The sequence below is a fragment of the Eucyclogobius newberryi genome, unplaced genomic scaffold (assembly GCF_026437365.1).
Source record: "Eucyclogobius newberryi isolate DKJ021-1_F unplaced genomic scaffold, fEucNew1.0.hap1 SCAF_7, whole genome shotgun sequence".
Lineage (NCBI taxonomy): Eukaryota > Metazoa > Chordata > Actinopteri > Gobiiformes > Gobiidae > Eucyclogobius > Eucyclogobius newberryi.
Window position 1 is genome coordinate 35,551,572 of NW_027316389.1, and position 18,915 is coordinate 35,570,486.

Genomic DNA, 18,915 nt, shown 5'->3' on the forward strand with positions numbered 1-18,915 from the left:
TGTTGTTACTGGCCCTGCCCCAATATTCTGATTGCACCGGTCCTTACAAGAAAAACGGTTGGGGACCGCTGCTGTAGATCACAAGACCCATGTCAAAACACAGCCAGTCTTTACATGCTGTCCTCCAGGTGATGCCTGATGGAGAACAACATTTGAAGTGTTACCAGAAGCAGTGTCCCAGCCTGGTGGACTGTCCCAAGAGCAACATCCACTTCTCTGGTCCAGACTCCTGCTGCCCCGTCTGTGCACGTCAGAACCACAGTTTTATCTGCTTTTCACTGCTATTACAGTTGTTTCTAAAATGATAAATTACTACAGAATATATGTGTATTTTTATCTTTACACTGCAGAACCTCTTAGTAACTGCACCTCGGCTCTGATTGGGAATGAAGTTTTGGCCACAGATGACCCCTGCTTTATCTGCCAGTGCCAGGTAACGCAAAGTCATTCCAGTACTTTTAAAATTCGACCTAAAAAAAATTTGTACATTGTGTTGTAGGACCTGACATGGACGTGCCTTCACCAATTCTGCCCCTCCCTCACTTGCCCTCCCTCTGAGCAGGTCACGCCCCCAGACTCCTGCTGCCCTGTGTGTAAAGGTACAGTGAGATATCATTCTTGTATTTGCTTTGTATAGGAGTGTATCTGTGTTAAAGCAGGCTGTTGTGTTTCATGCAGACTGTGTGATTGAGGGCCAGGGTAGACAAGTGGCCAACGGCAGCAGCTGGACCGACAGTGATGACCACTGTGTCACTTGCACCTGTAATGTGAGAATTATTCATATTAAAGAAAAGTGGGCAGTTAATATATCCCTGGGTTGATTTTGTAGTGGAGCACCTGAGAATAAACCCAAACTGGTTAATATTACTCAGTTATCACTCACCTACTTTTTTAAATGTTACTTCTTTTATTATCATTCTTATGTACATTTGATCAGGATCTTGCTCATTTCTCCATTAAACTAATTGATCAAATGAGGAATTTCCAGTTTAAGTTTGCATTAAAAGTGTTTATGTGCACATTGACAATTTTATTGAAACATAGTTGTATTTCCTGTTGGACAGCATATGTGACATAGGTAGAAGTAATTCTACAACTGTTACCTAGCAATTATCTGTTGAATATAAATTGTCACTGCTTTTTTAATGGCATAGACAGAGAAATTCTGTTCTTAGAGAGCTTAGCTCTACTTGCTATAATGTAAAAAAAAAAATTGCCAAACTACCTACCTATCTTGACCAATGTAAAACAATGATAAACCTTTACCACACGTTCTATCCCAACAAACAAAGTAATTATTTGAAAAACAGAGAGAGCTTGTCATTTGCACTTCTCCATTGTGTTTTTGAATAAATAATGTAAAATTAAAATACATCTATGAAGCCATTTTCCCTTCTTTCCCCCCACAGTTGGGTTTTATTGAGTGCAGCATTGAAGAGTGTGTATCAGTCATTTGCCCGGGAGGTCAAAAAACAGTTAAGATTCCAGGAAAATGCTGTCTTGTCTGTCAAGGTAAGAACCAGCACAAACCAGCCCACGCACATCTACTTTAATGTGTAGTGTTCATGTTGTGATTAGTCCTTTCAGCCGCAGCAGTACCATGTGTGTACCAGGGGGTGGAGTACCAATGGAGCGAGCGCTGGGCTGTGGATGAGTGCACAGACTGTACCTGTGTGTTCGGAGAGGTGCACTGCCACACAGAGCGTTGTCCTCCCCTCACCTGTGACCCCGTCAGTACCAGGCCGCCTATTACACACTCACATATACTGTAGGTGCATGTCAGATCTGAATGTGTGACTGTGCCCAGGATGAGATGCCCGCGGTGGTGCCTGGCCTCTGCTGCCCTCACTGCATCCCCAGACCGGCCACATGTATTGCCTTTGGGGACCCACACTACCGCACTTTTGATGGGCGCATGTTGCACTTCCAGGGAGCGTGCACATACGTACTGGCACAAGACTGCAATGGAGGAGACTTTAGGTAGGCTTCTGAATGTGTGACAGCTAGCTCTCATTGGCAAGACCACCCTATTAACACACCATAACATACAAATCAAGCACACACTGAATATCACAGCTCTTTAAAAAGCTTGAAAATCAACCCTTGTGGGGCTTTAAATTAGAGATTAATTTGCAGATTACTGACAAATTGAGAGCCAATGCTAGGCTGTGTGAGCTCTTATCCTTTTGGCATCCCATGGTGGACTTCTACTTCTACTCCTCAGTCACAAAACCTGACAATCTACACATAAAATTAAACCTTAATGTCTCGCCATTTTCATGTACAACAATCACAGCCCAAACACACACGGTCTTTGTACAGAAAAGCACAAAGTAAAAGTTTCGACTTTCCTTACATTCAAGGCTCTGTCCAAATTCCATATTTCCCCACAAGATTGGTCTCAATCCATTTGTAATGGTCCAACAAATAAAATCCAGTCAAACAATTAGGTGCAATACATATGTTGGATCCATGAAGGCCTCCATGTTGCAGAATTATAATTTTTTTTTGCCCATATCAAAGAGAATAACATTTTCACCGCAATGCTACAGAGGCTATCATGAAGTGTCAACTTTTGATTGACACCAAGATCAGCCAATCAGGGCGTTTTTTGGCGGTTCTACGGCCCAGTAAAGCCAATGAAGTGCAGTGGCGGCTGGTGGTACAAATTATAGGTGGGGCTATTTGACATGACTGTGATTTCTTTTTTTTTTAAATGTCCAAAATTGAAATTTTAACATTTACTGTATGGATACATATTTTAAATACACATTTACAACTGAATTAATTACGTAAACACACTTTATTTCCACTTTTGTTAGTGATAATACAATGACTTAGAGGCAGATTCCATTTGTGAGAAAATACATTTGACATAAAATTACTAGGGCTGGGCAACGATTAAAATTTTTAATGGCGATGAATCGCATTATTTCCCTGATTAATCACGATTAATCGCATTTTTACGTGCAAAATTCAAAATGAATTCAAAAGAAGTGTAAAGTGCATCAGCATTTTTATTCAGTAGCAGTTAAATAAAATATTAAGTATTCACTTGCCACAAAATCCTGAGCCACACTCATTAAAGAAAAATTGTAATCTCATTAAACATTAGACACTCAAAACACATTTTAGGAGCAGCATAACCAGTCTAGTACCAAATGTCCCTAAACCAGAAAACACTTCAGTACAGTTTGCAAATTCTTAGAACTTGACACTAAAGCGCCATAACATTAGTTGTGCAAACAAACACTTAACCAGTTAAATAAAAATAAATACATTGTGTACATTTTAACTTAAACAATGTTATCAAACATAAGACTAAAGCTTATTGCCACTGCCAGGGCATTGAAAAGAACCAGAAAAGATGTTTTTTTTACTCCTCTGCACTAAGACAGTTGCTAAGGCACCAGATTATTCACGTTTTCAGCTGAAGACGCGCGCCGGGCCCTTCTTGCGGATCTCCCCAGCTACGGCGCCCGTCGGGACCTGCTCACCCGGGCCCCCGGCGGGACCTGCTCACGCGGGCCCCCGGCGGGACCTGCTCACGCGGGACCCCGGCGGGTTGCCTCGGCTGGCGCCTGTAGCCGCTGACTTTGTAAAGTTAATAAACCAAAGCCATGGTCCAACATTAAAATCCATTTACACCACGAGAAAAGCAGCACAGCACAATTCCTCCACTGCGCATGTGCAGGACGAGTCGGACGCACGTCTGCTGCATGAGTCCAGCGCGTCGAGAACGCGCGTCCGGTGCGTTTGTCTTTCTAAAGTACACACGCTCAAATTCTGCGTCGGGCGCGATTCGTCCGCAGCGGTTTGTACGAGGCTTTAGAACTGGTGCGGACCAGGGGAATCCGACCTGCGGTTAAATAATTGATCGCGTTAAATAAATGATGAGTTAATGACCGCGGTGAAGTTAGTTTCACGTTGGACGTTGGATATTCGCCTCCGCAACTAGAGCGGGAGCTTCCTCTGAGTGTGCCCCGCCTGCAGTAGCTCGACGCGGGGAGCTGCGCGCTGGAGTGCCACTTGGTACGCCAGTTAGGGACCGTCTCTAAAGTACCGTTTGTTATCTTAAAAAAATATAAACATAAAATAAAAAACATAAAATATAAAAAAACATAAAACATAAAATAAAAAAAAACAAAAAAAAACAACATTGAGCATGAGTCCAAGTTGCTAATCCTAGATGTCATAGTCCTTTTGGGCTAAAAAATTTACCCTTTGTAGATTTTTAAAGAATATTTTTCGTCAAAAAACAAGGATTATTTTCAATAGCTCCTAAATGAGCGAACCTAGATAGTAAACGCTAAGTGATTATAGTAGTTTGAGTCTCCAGGTACAACGCACACCTTTTACTTTTTCAAATTAACCCTTTGTAGATTTTTAAGGAATATTTTTCGTCAAAAAACAAGGATTCTTTTCAATAGCTGCTAAGTTAGCAAACCTAAATAGTAAATGCTAAGTGATTATAGTAGTTGTGGTCTCCAGGTATCACGCACACCTTTTACTTTTTCAAATTAACCCTTTGTTGATTTTTAAGGAATATTTTTTGTCAAAAAACAAGGATTCTTTTCAAGAGCTCCTAAGTCAGCTGACCTAGAAAGTCAAACCCAAGTGATTATAGTAGTTGTGGTCTCCAGGTAACAACCTTTTACTTTTTCAATTTAACCCTTTTTGAATTTTAAGGAATGTTTTCCGCCAAAAATCAAGGATTATTTTAGCAGTTAGCAAACACCGTAGAGTTGCTGAACTGACTGATAAACGGTCAAGGAAACGGCCTGTGCTACTGGACCCTGGACCACAGAATGTCAGCAGAGCTTTGAGGCCTTAAAAGCCAAGCTCACCACGGCCCCGGTACTTTGCCTACGCTGACTTCTCCCTCCCATTCATTCTGGAGGTTGGTGCAAGTCATGCTGGATTGGGGGCAGTGCTCTCCCAGGACCAGGAAGGGAAGGTGCGACCTCTTGCGTACGCCAGTCGAGGCCTGCGCCCGACTGAGCGCAACATGTCCAACTACAGCTCCATGAAGCTAGAGTTGTTGGCCCTTAAGTGGGCCCTGACTGAGAAATTCAGGGAGTAACTGCTAGGACACAAATGCGTGATCTATATGGACAACAATCCCCTGAGTCATCCCTCCTCAGACACACTGGGAGCTGTTGAGCAGCGCTGGGCCGCCCAGTTGGCCTCTTTTGATTTTGAATTAAAATATCGTTCAGGCAACCAAAATGCTGACACTGTCTCGCCAGCCTGGCACTTCCTTACAGGAAGTGGCACCGGAAACTTGGGGCACATGTCTGCCTGGTGCAAGTCATGCTGGATTGGGGGCAGTGCTCTCCCAGGACCAGGAAGGGAAGGTGTGACCTCTTGCGTACGCCAGTCGAGGCCTGCGCCCGACTGAGCACAACATGTCCAACTACAGCTCCATGAAGCTAGAGTTGTTGGCCCTTAAGTGGGCCCTGACTGAGAAATTCAGGGAGTAACTGCTAGGACACAAATGCGTGATCTATATGGACAACAATCCCCTGAGTCATCCCTCCTCAGACACACTGGGAGCTGTTGAGCAGCGCTGGGCCGCCCAGTTGGCCTCTTTTGATTTTAAATTAAAATATCGTTCAGGTAACCAAAATGCTGACACTGTCTCGCCAGCCTGGCACTTCCTTACAGGAAGTGGCACCGGAAACTTGGGGCACATGTCTGCCTGGGCAGTTAAAACAAGCCCTACAAGAAATGGTTACACAGGCAACACAGTCCCTTGTGACTTTTCTACCGCAAGTTGCCCCTGCTGACCGCCGCGAGCTTCAGCAGTCTGACCCCGCCATACAGGAGATCCTGACCTTTTGGCAACAAAATCGACAGCCCACTCGTGAAGATCAACGAGCCCTCTCTTCGACTGCCCTCTTAGTTCTGGCCCAGTGGGACCGCCTGGTAGAGTTAGAGGGGCTGCTGTATCGGCAGGTGTTTCGTCCTGACGGTGGTGGGGCTGTGTATCAACTCCTTCTGCCTAAAGCCTTGGTCCAGAATGTCCTCACCCAGGTCCATCAGGAGCATGGACACCAAGGAATAGAGAGGACTCTGGCCTTGCTGTGTTCCCGGTGCTATTGGCCAGGTATGTCACGGGAGGTAGCCCAATGGTGCCAGGCTTGCGAGAGATGTCAGCATGCAAAGGACAACCAATCGGTTCCTCACGCCTTTATGGGCCACTTACTGGCTTCACAGCCAAACGAGATCCTTGCTATCGACTTTACCCTGTTAGAGCAGACCTCCACTGGTCTGGAAAACGTGCTGGTCATGACTGACGTTTTTGGCAAATACACACTTGTAGTTCCAACCCGCAACAAGCACGCTTCCACTGTGGCGCAAGTCCTGGTCACAGAGTGGTTTGCAAAGTTTGGTGTGCCGGCACGCATACACTCGGACCAGGGACGAAACTTTGAGAGCACTCTCATCCAGCAGTTGTGTAAGCTGTATGAGATTACAAAGTCTCGGATATTGAACTATTGGCTATTGGCATGAGGCCATATTATCTGCCCCGGGAGTTCTCGCATGTGATTTTGATCATAGTCTATGTGGCCCCGTCTGCCAATGCTGAATATGCTTGTGAAGCACTGCTCTCCTGCACTTGTAGGCTGCAAACACAGCATCCACAGGCTCTCTTCCTCATCTCTGGTGACTTTAACCACGCTTCTCCCTCTTCTGTTCTACCAACATACACCCAGTATGTCACCTGCCCCACCAGAAACAATAGAACATTGGACTTGTTTTTTGCCAACACCAAAGAGGCTTATTCTTCTTCCCCCCTCCCTCCCCTGGGCAGCTCGGACCACAACCTTGTACATCTGAGGCCTGTGTATGAACCCATCATGCGCAGGCAGCCTGTGGTGTCCCGTGTGGTGAGGATGTGGTCTGCTGAGAGCGAGGAGGCTCTGAGGGACTGCTTCAGCACCACTGTCTGGACTGAGCTTTATGTCCCACATGGGGAGGACATCAACACCATCACAGAGTGCATCACGGACTACATCAACTTCTGTTTTGAGAACATTGTTCCCTCCCGGACGGTGCGGTGTTTTCCAAACAACAAGCCATGGATTACCCGTGAACTGAAGGCTCTGCTGAAGGAGAAGAAGAGAGCCTTCAGGTCAGGGAACAAGGAGGAGCTGAGGACTGTGCAGAAAAAGCTGAGGAGGAAGATCAGGCAGGCTGAAGCCGGCTACAAGAGGAGGATGGAGGAGCAGCTGCAGCAGAAGAACATTCAGGGAGTGTGGAGAAGCCTGAAAACCATCTTGGGCTTCAAAATCTCCCCTGCCCAGACAGAGGGGGATCTATAGTGGGTGAATGATTTAAATGCTCACTTCTTGAGATTTGATTGGTCACCCGCCCCTCCCCCTGCACAGCTGCATATTCCCTCTTCCACAGCTGGACAATGCCCTGCATCTGTTCCTCTTCGCTTATCTGCCCCGGACCATCAGCTCCCCACTTCGCCTGGACTCACCCATCCCCCCAGCACACAGTCCCCCTGCCAACCACTGACTGGCACAGCAGCACAGGTGAGGAGTGAGCGGAAGAGGATTAAAGTGAGGAAGGCAGCAGGACCTGACGCATCAGCCCCAGGCTCCTTAAGTCCTGCGCAGATGAACTGTGTGGAGTTATGGAGCATGTCTTCAACATGAGCCTGAAGCTGAGGGTGGTAACACAGGTCTGGAAGACCTCCTGTCTGGTACCTGTGCCCAAGACACCGCGCGCCAAAGACCTCAACAGCTTCAGGCCGGTGGCTCTCACGTCCCATCTGATGAAGACACTGGAGCGGCTGGTCCTGGACCACCTCCGCTCCACCGTGAGCTCAGTCATGGACCCGCTGCAGTTTGCATACCGGCCTGGCATTGGAGTGGAGGTCGCCATCATCTCCCTGCTGCACCGCTCTCTCTCTCACCTGGAAAAGCCTGGCAGCTCTGTGAGGTTCCTGTTCTTCGATCTTTCCAGCCCCTTCAACACCATCAGCTCCTGAGGGACAAGCTGGAGACTGCTGGTGTGGAGTATGACCTGGCAGAGTGGATCCTGGACTACCTCACGGACCAACCCCAGTTTGTGAGAGCACGGGACTGTGTGTCTGACACTCGGACCTGCAGTGTGGGGGCGCCCCAGGGCACTGTCCTCGCACCCTTTCTCTTCACCCTTTACACTGCAGACTTCAGACACGACACTGCAGAAGTTCTCTGATGACTCTGCCATCATCGGACTCATCACAGACGACGATGATGCAGAGTACAGGGGACTGGCGCAGTACTTTGTGGACTGGTGTTAGCTGAACCACCTCCTCATCAACGCGGGGAAGACCAAGGAGATGGTGGTGGATTTCCGCAGACGCCACCCCACTGCCCCCTTACCAGTGAACATCCAGGGAAGGGACATTGAGAGAGTGGACTCATACAAGTATCTGGGTGTTCATCTGAACCACAAACTGGACTGGACTCATAACACAGACGCACTGTACAGGAAGAGCCAGAGTCGGCTCTACCTCCTGAGGAGACTCAGGTCTTTTGGAGTGACAGGGCCACTCCTGAAGACCTTCTACGACTCTGTGGTGGCATCAGCCCTCCTGTACGGTGTGGCCTGCTGGAGCAGCAGCATCGCAGAGAGGGAGAGGAGGAGGCTGGACAAAGTCATCAAGAAGTCCAGCTCCGTCCTGGGCTGCGCTCTGGACTCGGTGCAGGAGGTGGGGGACAGAAGGGTCGTGGCTGGATTCACATCTATGCTTGACCATGAGTGCCACCCCCTGCAGTCCGCTCTGGAGAGCAGCTTCAGTGAGAGACTGATCCACCCTCGCTGTGTGAAGGAGAGGTTTCGCAGGTCTTTCCTTCCTGCTGCTATCAGACTTTATAACAAACACTGTTAGTCCTGAACACTCGCAATACTGACTTAACAATGTGCAATTCCGTCATATGTGCAATATGTGCCGTCGTGACACATATTCATGTGCAATTACTGTCGTGATCACATGCAATGGTATTTATGTATTTATTTTTATCTTTATTATTTTTCCCCTCCATCCCTTGTTGGGTAATGGGAGTTTTTGTTTATAAGAGATCTTCTACTGAAAGTGTTTTTCAAACTTTCTATAAGTGATCTGTTCTTTTCTTCTGTATCTACCTCTGTATCTACCTGCGTTGCATCAATGACATTTCCCCATGTGGGACAATAAAGGAATATCTTATCTTATCTTACTCCGTACCACCCAGCAGGAAATGGGCAGTGTGAGCGGTTCAATCGAACACTTCACAATATGTTGCGTGCTCTTCCTGCATCCCGTAAGAGGGACAGGAGTGGTTGCTTACCCTAGGTGCTCTACGCATATAACACCACTCTCCACCAGTCCACTGGTGAGTCTCCATTCTTCCTGATGTTTGGGCAAGAACCACGTCTGCCTATTGATTGCTTGTTGGGTAGGGTGCAAGACCCCGTGGGGGGGGGGAAGTGTGCATGAGTGGGTGTTACGACCACCCGGCTCAACGGCAGCCAAACAAAGAGCCAAACAAAGAGTCCACACAGCACTCACAATAATTAATAGTATATTTTTATTATAAATAATCAGGCCCTGCAAAAGAAACTAATGTATCTGTGTAGATGGTAACTAACTAAGTGTAGTGTGATATGTATCGTTGCAATGAAAATGTGCAAAAATAAACAGAATTAAACTGTGCTGCCACACAGTACAGCAACCAGTCTTGGGGCGTGGCGAGAGAGAGAGAGACTGCTCTCACCAGCCTCCCTTATATCCAGGCTGGCTCCACTCAAGCCAAACGATCCTAAGGTGTGTTAGGAGGGATCTGCAGTGGAGAGAATCACCTGGCAACCAGGAGAGGGTGCTGACTCCCACTGCCCAGGGAGCTGACACCCCTTCAGAATCCCTAGGTTCGTAACAGTGGGTGAAAAGAGCACCAGACGCGTCTTCAGGTGGCTTTCAACGGGGCAAGAGAAAGATTGCGTCTGGCGGCCTCACGCAGAAAGGCAAATCATAACCAACGGGTCATAGATGTGCCATTTAAGGAAGGCCAGCTGGTGCTACTTCGCGATTACAGTGCTAGGGGTTGTCGGAAGACCCAAGACCTGTGGGGTCCTCAACCCATGTTGTCCTGCAAGCCCCAAGGGAAGATGGTGTGGTGTACACGGTGACTCCTGTGGATCAACAAACCAAGGTAAAAAGGGTCCACCGATCCCCGTTGAAGGCCCTGCTTTGCAGTGACTCCCCTGCCACTGTCCCTGGTGTGAATCCTCCGGATGCACCTGTAGCACCAATCGTAGAAGATGAACAGTCATTTGAGGATGATTTGTTTTTACAGCCGCCGGTGCGGCAGCCAACAGTTGTGCCCCAAAACTCCTCCCACGTCCCATTACACGTGCCGAGTGCTCAAGAACCATTAGTTGCTCTCCCCACCGTGGTCACTGACCAGGCTCCGCCAGCAATTGACGCTGTGGCCAATCCTGGCTTCAGCGAGGCATCTGTACGCCGGTCCACTCGCACGACCGCTGGCCAATACCTAAATCCCCACCGTATTCCAAGGTCCCTAGTTGAACAACCATCCGGCCAAGGTGCTCCTGTGTCATCCTCAAGGCTGACACAAGCAGTTTTTAGGCCTTGGTGTTAAGTTGTGGGGCGACGATGCATTTCGGGGGGGGTGGAATGTGGCAATATGGGCTGTAGAGGCCTGTGCTGAGGGTACACTTACCTGCCGCTCAGTGGCGCTCAGCTGGCAGACACTTTAAGCGCGCCCTCCTCATCCGCCTCTCGTTTCACCCACACGCTCTTCCGGGTCTTGGTTGTTGGCCACTCCGTCCTCCATTCCAGGTAATGACAATCCCGCGGCTTCGATTCATTCATTTCACAAATTATTGAATTAAATTCCTCCGGTAGTGCCGCTGCAGTGCCACAGGCACCCATAATCCAGTCCGGGGCTCTGGCAAATCACCTAGCAGGTAATGAACTCCCAATTCTCCTCAGTCATTCAGTTTCAACGCTCCTAAATCCCGGTTTGCCCCAGATACACCGGTCAAGTACACCCGTTTGGCTTTTAACGCCTTGTCCATGACCACGTGCCGCAGATTGCGGCGAAGGCGCTGTTGTGCGGCAACAGCTGGCCAATGTTGCGTGCGCTGGTCCACTCTGTTTGGATGCAGCCTGTGGTGTGGAGCGATCCCATTGAGCAGCTAAGGAAGTATCGTGTGCTACTCTGTCAACCATACCCGGTATGTGCCGAGAATTTATTTTGATCAGTTTCGATTGAATGTAGTAATTCCACTGGTAATATTGCAGGTCTCCTGTGGTGGTCCGCAGCGGCTTGGGCACGCCCCCCTCTGCTGTTTAGTTCCTTCTTGGCTTCTTTTTGTTTTGTTCCTGCTCTGTTCTGATCCTGTATTGTGCCTATGTTGCCGTCCCGTTTTGTTCCTGTTTTGTCCCTATTTTGTTCTTATTTCGCCTACTATTATAATAACTTGGGTTTGACTTTCTAGGTCAGCTGATTTAGAAGCTATTGAAAAGAATCCTTGTTTTTTGACGAAAAATATTCCTTAAAAATCTACAAAGGGTTAATTTGAAAAAGTAAAAGGTGTGCGTGATACCTGGAGACCACAACTACTATAATCACTTGGGTTTGACTTTCTAGGTCAGCTGACTTAGGAGCAATTGAAAAGAATCCTTGTTTTTTGACGAAAAATATTCCTTAAAAATCAACAAAGGGTTAAATTGAAAAAGTTAAAGGTGTGCGTGATACCTGGAGACCACAACTACTATAATCACTTAGCGTTTAGTATCTAGGTTTGCTAACTTAGGAGCTATTGAAAAGAATCCTTGATTTTTGACGGAAAAAAAATCTTTAAAAATCTATAAAGGGTTAATTTGAAAAAGTAAAACGTGTGCGTGATACCTGGAGACTCAAACTATTATAATCACTTCGCGTTTACTATCTAGGCTAGCTGACTTAGGAGCTATTGATAAGAATCCTTGACTTTTGACGAAAAATATTCTTTAAAAATCTACAAAGGGTTAATTTTTCAGCCCAAAAGGACTATTGCATCTAATATTAGCAACTTGGATTCATGCTCAATATTGTTGTTTTTTTTAAATATAAATACGTTTGATATTTTTTAAGACAACACATTTTTAAACAAACGGTACTTTAGAGTTGGTCCCTAACTGGCGTACCAAGCGGCACTTCAGCGCGCAGCTCCCCGCGTCGAGCTACTGCAGGCGGGGCACACTCAGAGGAAGCTCCCGCTCTACTTGCGGAGGCGAATGTCCAACGTCCAACGTCCAACGTGAAACTAACTTCACCGCGGTGAGTTAATGCGATAATAACGCGTTAACTTGCCCAGCCCTAGAAAATATCTTTTTCGCATATCCAAGTCGATACGTTGCAAGATTTTGGAAACTGTCATCTGTGAAATGTCGGTAGCATAGCACTGGACCAGACTTGCCACATATCACCGAGCTGGGATTCCAAAACATTCTTAGTCCGGGTCAAATCGTGTCCAAAGACGTCCTCTACTCTTCCGTTTGGGCCCGTTTCCCTCTTGAGAGCAGTGCAGTGCTTCACATCTCCGTATTATTGCAAGATTCGTCATGTAGAAGGTAAAATTCCGCTCTGTTTAGTAGATTTCAGACAAGAAAAATGAGGGTCGGCTACAGCATGTTACCGGTGTTACGTCACTGATTTTGCGACAGCGGTTAAAGAATTTGGTTACCAAGGCGGTTACCAAGGCGGTTGCTATGGCGCGTTCTCGGGTTTGGCCGAATTAATTCGGGAATTTTTTTTGTCATTGGTTAAAACTAACCGTCCAGACCGTCATCTAATTTATCTCTGATTGTTTTTATTTTATTGTTAAAAAATAGGAGGAAATAATCAGAGCTGAGAGAAGCTGGGATTGAGGGCTCTACTGCGCTGTGACAGTTTGTTAGCCTAGCTACAGTGCTGAGAAGAAATTTTGTTGACTTCTATTAGATTTGAATAGTATCTGGTTTGGGCCTTACGCAGAGCCTGCTTATAGGACAGCAGGCAGCTTTTCCATGCTTTTAGGGATTCTTCCATGTGGGTGCGACGAAATGATCCTTCTAGCTTTCTAACTTTGTATAAGTGAACGCAGTTCTTGGTTGTACCAGGGGGAGGCGCGCTTTGGCCTAATGACCTTCTGTTTTAACGGCGCGACAACGTCAAGAGCAGACTCCAGAGAATTCATGGTCAAGTCGACAAATTGATCACTTAAACTGGGACTAAAGCTGTTCTCAGCAGGATCACATGACATGTCACTGAATATTGGCTCTATTCATTTTCACACTGTCATACAAATGTACAATGCCAAATTGTTAATTTGGTCTATAATTATTACTATCTTGTTGTCACGTGGAAATAAGCAATTTTTACTTACTTATTTTTACTTTTACTGGCAATGTGTTATTTGTAATATGTGATATACATTAACAGCTACTAAGGTTGCAAAGGTTACATCTGTAATGTGAAGAAATTACTAATGGTACCATTGTATTGTTTTTATTGATGAGTGTTTCATCATAGATTCAGAGTTTAGTGCACTGTAAAGCTGGGGCTGCTAAAGTCTCAGCAAGGACAGTACTTTCAGAGTAATTAAACATGTGTTTCCACTGTTGAAACTTTGTGCTGTTATAGTGTTCATGCCACTAACGATGAGCGAGGGCGAAAAGGCGTGTCCTGGACCAAAGAAGTGACTGTGTTCATCGGGAACGTGTCAGTGCAGCTGTTACAGGACTGGGTCGTAAAGGTTGGTCTGACCTATAATATAAACTGTATTATACACAGCTTGAATGTTGTTATCTTTACTCTGCAGGTGAACGATGAGCCTGTGAGCCTGCCTTTTCTTCTTGAGCCCTATATCTACGTAGAACGGCAAACTAACACCGTCTTACTTAATACAAACATTGGTCTAAAGGTACACTTTTTGTATTCTTTACTACAAATACTGGGTACATTTAAGTGTTATACATTGAACTTCATGTTTTTGACCTGCAGGTGTTATGGAGTGGACGCTCACACTTGGAAGTGAGCGTTCCTGGGACGTACAAGAGTCAGACTTGTGGCCTTTGTGGAAACTTTAATAACTATTACCAAGACGACCTGAAGATGCCCAGTGGGAAAATAAGCCTCTCAGAGTCTGAATTTGGAAACAGCTGGAGAGTATGTCCTACATGTCTTCTACTTTGTACTTCTGTTTGGATTAAATATGGAGTTTCTGAAGTAAATTAAAAACATAAATTTGTCTGAAAAGTATTATTTTCCGGCATTGTTGATGTGACATGCTGTGTGTTGTTGTTTCTCAGGTGACTAAAGGAGCCCATGCCCTGGCATCCTGCAGACCGGGCAAGGATGTGGATCCTTGTAAAGACGCAGGTTTCCAGGCTAAGAAGTCTGCTAATGCTCGCTGTAAGGTCCTGAAGTCATCAATATTTAAGGCGTGTCACCGTGTGGTCCCTCCGGAGCCCTGGTATGGGGCCTGTGTGTACGATCTGTGTGCCTGTGGAGCCAATGCAGACGAGTGCCTGTGTGACACACTGGAGGCCTATGCCAGTCAGTGCAGAGAGGCCGGGGTGGTGCTTCAGTGGAGGAACCCCTCACTCTGTGGTCAGTGCTGAGAAAATCTTATCTGTTTCAATGCAGCCTCAGTCCAGCGATTGTATTGTAATGTATTGATGGAGTGCTTACCTAATAGCTTAGCTAATCTATATTGTCTAGCTAATCAAGTGTCCGATCATTACAGAGTAGTGGTAATGTTGTAATATATTGTCACTATAACACTAACCTTTGCTTTTATTTTCAACTACAGTTTACACACATTTGTTTTTTTATTGACTTGAGTGTCTCTTATAGGGCTACTCCTTCAAACATGCATTGAGGAGCTAACTGTGGCTATTGAAAACAGTATTTTTTTGTTGATTGAATGATTAATACAGTTCATATTGAAAGTCGTCTCTTGTTTCCTGCTCCAGCTGTGGGCTGTCCTGTGGAGAGGGGCTTTGTGTTCGATGAGTGTGGCCCTCTGTGTCCAGTAACCTGCTTTAACAAAGACGTACCACTGGGCGTGATAGAGAGCCACTGCTTCAAACCCTGTGTCCCCGGGTGCCAGTGTCCTGCTGGGCTGGTCCTGCACAACAACTACTGTATAGATCCAGACAAGTGCCCCAAGATCATTCATGAAAAGGACAACTGATATCAGAGGATTTTGGTGCACTTATTTATATATTAGCAAATCAATAATGTATTCTATTTTGGTGTTAGGGCAGAATGTTTTTGCTTTTTTAATTCAAACACTGATGTTGTTTTCTTGAAGATGATTAAACAAAAAGCAATATTATCACTAGGATGGATCACAGGTAGGAGTAGCCTATCCCAGAATGCTCCTGAGGACATACACACTATGGATAGACTGCCATAGCCCGGCTTGCTCAGTCGGTAGAGCATGAGACTCTTAATCTCAGGGTCGTGGGTTCGAGCCCCATGTTGGGCGCAGTTGACAATAAGATTTATGGATTGATTGCCATAGACCGCCAACATTTCACACTCTTAAGGGCATTCTGAATCATCAACTCTCACCTCATACATACTGTTAAGGAATTATACAGAAAAGCCTGCATTATTATGGATACATTTTAAGCACTAAAACTGTGTCTTACATGAAGCCAAGGTAATCTGTTTTATTTTTAAGACAGCACTATTTTACGTTGTTTTCTATATGTTCATTATGCTATTCATCTCAGGTTCTTGTCTGTCAATATTTTATATACCGGTAAATGAAAGACTGTCAACAGGATTCCTCTTACACTTAATTGTTCTGTGATTAAATAAACACTAAATCAATGTAAACTAAAAATGCTTGTATAACTTTCACTCAATCCATTCAGCATTGGTGTAACTTAGCGTGTCTATTTCACTGATCACTTTTGTAGTCTGGTAATCGTATCCAACAGTTGTCCTGAATGCTTGCCGTTGCTATAGTGACCACATATATAATTCATCATCACGCAGTGGTGAAAACATGGAGCAGGTGAGTTTATCTGTGATATGTTTGGTTTTGTGGATGTATTTCTCTGCATCTGCTCGACTGTCCTCAGGACTGTGTGCTTGGCCTGTACCAGTCTATGGGCAGAGCCGTGGGGGAGCCGCTCTCTACACAAGACCTGAGCCAGCTTTTTGGGAGAGTCTTCCATGTGCCGTCAAATTCTGAGGAGGTGCATGCGGCTATCACTAAGGTAAAACAGAAAACAAAAGAAAAAGAAAAGAAAGCGATAAGACAAAAAGAATAGGTTGTGTTTGTGTTCTACAATTTGATATTCATTGATTCATAATCTCAGATGGGCAAGGGTTTATACAACTCCATGAGAGATTCGCTGTTTTTGAAAGAAATGTACAAAATAAAAATCCACAAACATTGAACCACAGTGTAATTTGTTTGGGATTGCCATATTAATCTTATGTCCTTTCAAATGACAACGATCACATCTTTGAGGTTGAATAATGGCACCACTTTCTGTGGTTATTGTGAAAACATGATAAATATCAGAAATTATTAAGATCTAGTCTTTAAAAATTACACCATCTGATTAACATTTAATGTTTTGTTTGTCTGATTACATTTAACTCAGATTACAAATCAGATTTTAAATAAAAACTTGATTTTAAAGTCAGTCAGTACTCAAGTAGTAGTTTCTCCAATGGTTTTTCTACTCTCACTTGAGTAATTATTTGAGTCACTGCTTTTTACTTCTTCTACTTTAGGAAAAGTTTCAATTCATATTCTTAAAAAAAATCTACTTAAAATTTCCCTTGACAAATTTGTGTTAACATCCTTAATTCAGTTCAGAATGGAAAAAGTCTGATGGCGCGTTCAGACCGGTGCGGCAAGAGTTGACATGAACTGGTAAACTTAAAGAAGTATCCCATGCATTTAGTCTGGTCGCAGCGTTGATCTCCTCGAGTTCATATGAGTGGGATGGACAGGTAGATTTGCCAATCAGGGACAAGCAAGGTCAGTTGTATCAAAACAAACATGGCTGCTTACAAGGAAAAAATAAAGGAATTTGGGTATTTCTGCTATCTATTCCATCAAAGAAGGAAGTACAAAACGCTTTTGATGCTTGAACGCTTTGTCTGAGGTGAGAGAAGTTTGATTTGTTCTAAATTACAGATGACCAATGAGCTCCTTTGTTTCATGTACGTCACTGAAATAAATAAACCTCAACCAGACTCACTCTTCAGAAAATATGAAAGAAGTGTGCATTCTGGATTCCAAGATAATTGCAGCCTTGACATTATGAATTGCTTTTTATTATAGTAATATTTCCAAATATTAAAGGGGACATATTGTACTACTTTCTTTCAGGTACTTAATAATGAACTGTGACATAATTAGATCATCCTTTTACATTTTGTTGCAACAAGGAGGAGGTTCTCATTTGTGAATAGTGGCTATGTGACATTTTAGACGCTACATGTGTCACTCAGAGTCTTAATATTTAAAAGAATCACAGCTAAGGTCTGGGGTGTGGCCGGGGATACGGGGTAGGTGAAAACAGGAATAATCTGAGAATTTGAGCCTCAGTTGCAGAACAATACAGGATACAGGAACATGCCGAAATCCATCAAAATTCAACTTTGAGGAAACTAATGATGAGGAAAAATCATTGTAACAAGGTTAAAGACTCGTTATAGTAGATTTTGCAGAATATGTCCCCTTTAAAATAGATTGTGTTAAATAACAGCATTTTCTTTGTGGTAGCTGCATTAAATTGGCATAAAGGATCAGGAAACATTTTTCCATGCAACTCCTAACTCGTGACTCCTAACTTATTATTTGAGGTAACAAAAAAAAAATCTATTCACTTTTATTTCATTAATATTCGTCTCAATGTGCTCTCCAGATATCAAATGGTGACAGAGGTTGGACTTGTGCTTCTCAGAATGTTCTGTATGTTCTCCATGAAGTGGAACAACAGATAGTCAAAAGTGAAAAGGTAGACTAACATAAAAAGATTGTGGTTCTGGATTCTGATCACACGATGTCCTGTCTGCAGCTGTACTGGGAACAACAGCTGTTAAATGCAGTGAACTACCACAACGCACCTGTAATATCTGATCTCTACACTCTGCACCATGAGGACAAGCAGGGAGATTGCTTTCAGATTAGTTATCAGAAACATGTACCATCACTAAATATGGGCGTAAAGAAGACTGACTGGAACATGAGGAGACTGAGGAAAGCTCATAGACAGAGCTGGACCAGGTAAGAAGCATGAACTGAACATGAGTTGCCAGTGTATATTATAGAGCCTTAAAATGTCTAAATTCCTAAATGCAGGCAAAAATGAAGTGGAACATTTTTTTCAGAGGAACATCTAGGACCTTATAATATGACAACAAATTAAAAATCAAAAGTAGAACTTTTTTTTTGTCTGTTATGTTATTTGTTTTTTAATAGGCGGATGCCGGTTTTTAGGTTTTACTGGATCAATTACAAGAAATGTAAGCCAATATAGTTTTTGATTTTATTACAAACTTTCCCACAAATTATACTTTTTGTGAGGCTTAAACACAATATTGAGACGAGGAATTAGTATTATTTCTATCCTTTGTAATAGAAAAGCAAACTACCACACATTTTTACGCTAGTGAAATACAGTGTACACTTAAATGTGTTACCGTTTACTTCATTTTGCCTCCATTCCGTAATTTTTAAGCATTGTGTTGCCAGATCCTTAACCTGCAGATAGAGACACACACAAGTGTTTGTTCTTCTCAGTTTATGATTGTGTCAGTGCAGTGCTTTATGTGGTGACTTTTCAGATCACAAAGGACAAAGCAGAGGTTTAAGCACATTGGATTTCACATTTGTAACACAAAT

At 44.4% G+C, this 18,915-nt stretch overlaps 1 protein-coding gene and 1 non-coding gene across 2 annotated transcripts in view; both read left to right on the top strand.

Moving 5' to 3' along the window:
- Positions 1–15,888, top strand: part of kcp (kielin cysteine rich BMP regulator) — a 51,003-nt gene extending 35,115 nt beyond the window's left edge. The window contains exons 35-46 of the mRNA XM_072434633.1: positions 129–249; positions 351–433; positions 500–599; positions 679–767; positions 1,410–1,512; positions 1,588–1,730; positions 1,808–1,980; positions 13,674–13,785; positions 13,852–13,953; positions 14,034–14,198; positions 14,342–14,642; positions 15,008–15,888. Coding sequence (XP_072290734.1) covers positions 129–249; positions 351–433; positions 500–599; positions 679–767; positions 1,410–1,512; positions 1,588–1,730; positions 1,808–1,980; positions 13,674–13,785; positions 13,852–13,953; positions 14,034–14,198; positions 14,342–14,642; positions 15,008–15,228 — 1,713 coding nt within the window. The 3' untranslated portion in view covers positions 15,229–15,888. The remainder of the gene's footprint in view (positions 1–128; positions 250–350; positions 434–499; positions 600–678; positions 768–1,409; positions 1,513–1,587; positions 1,731–1,807; positions 1,981–13,673; positions 13,786–13,851; positions 13,954–14,033; positions 14,199–14,341; positions 14,643–15,007) is intronic.
- trnak-cuu (transfer RNA lysine (anticodon CUU)) lies at positions 15,453–15,525 on the top strand. Its single transcript has one exon. It is a non-coding gene; the product is annotated as a tRNA-Lys (tRNA).
- Positions 15,889–18,915: the final 3,027 nt, after the last annotated feature.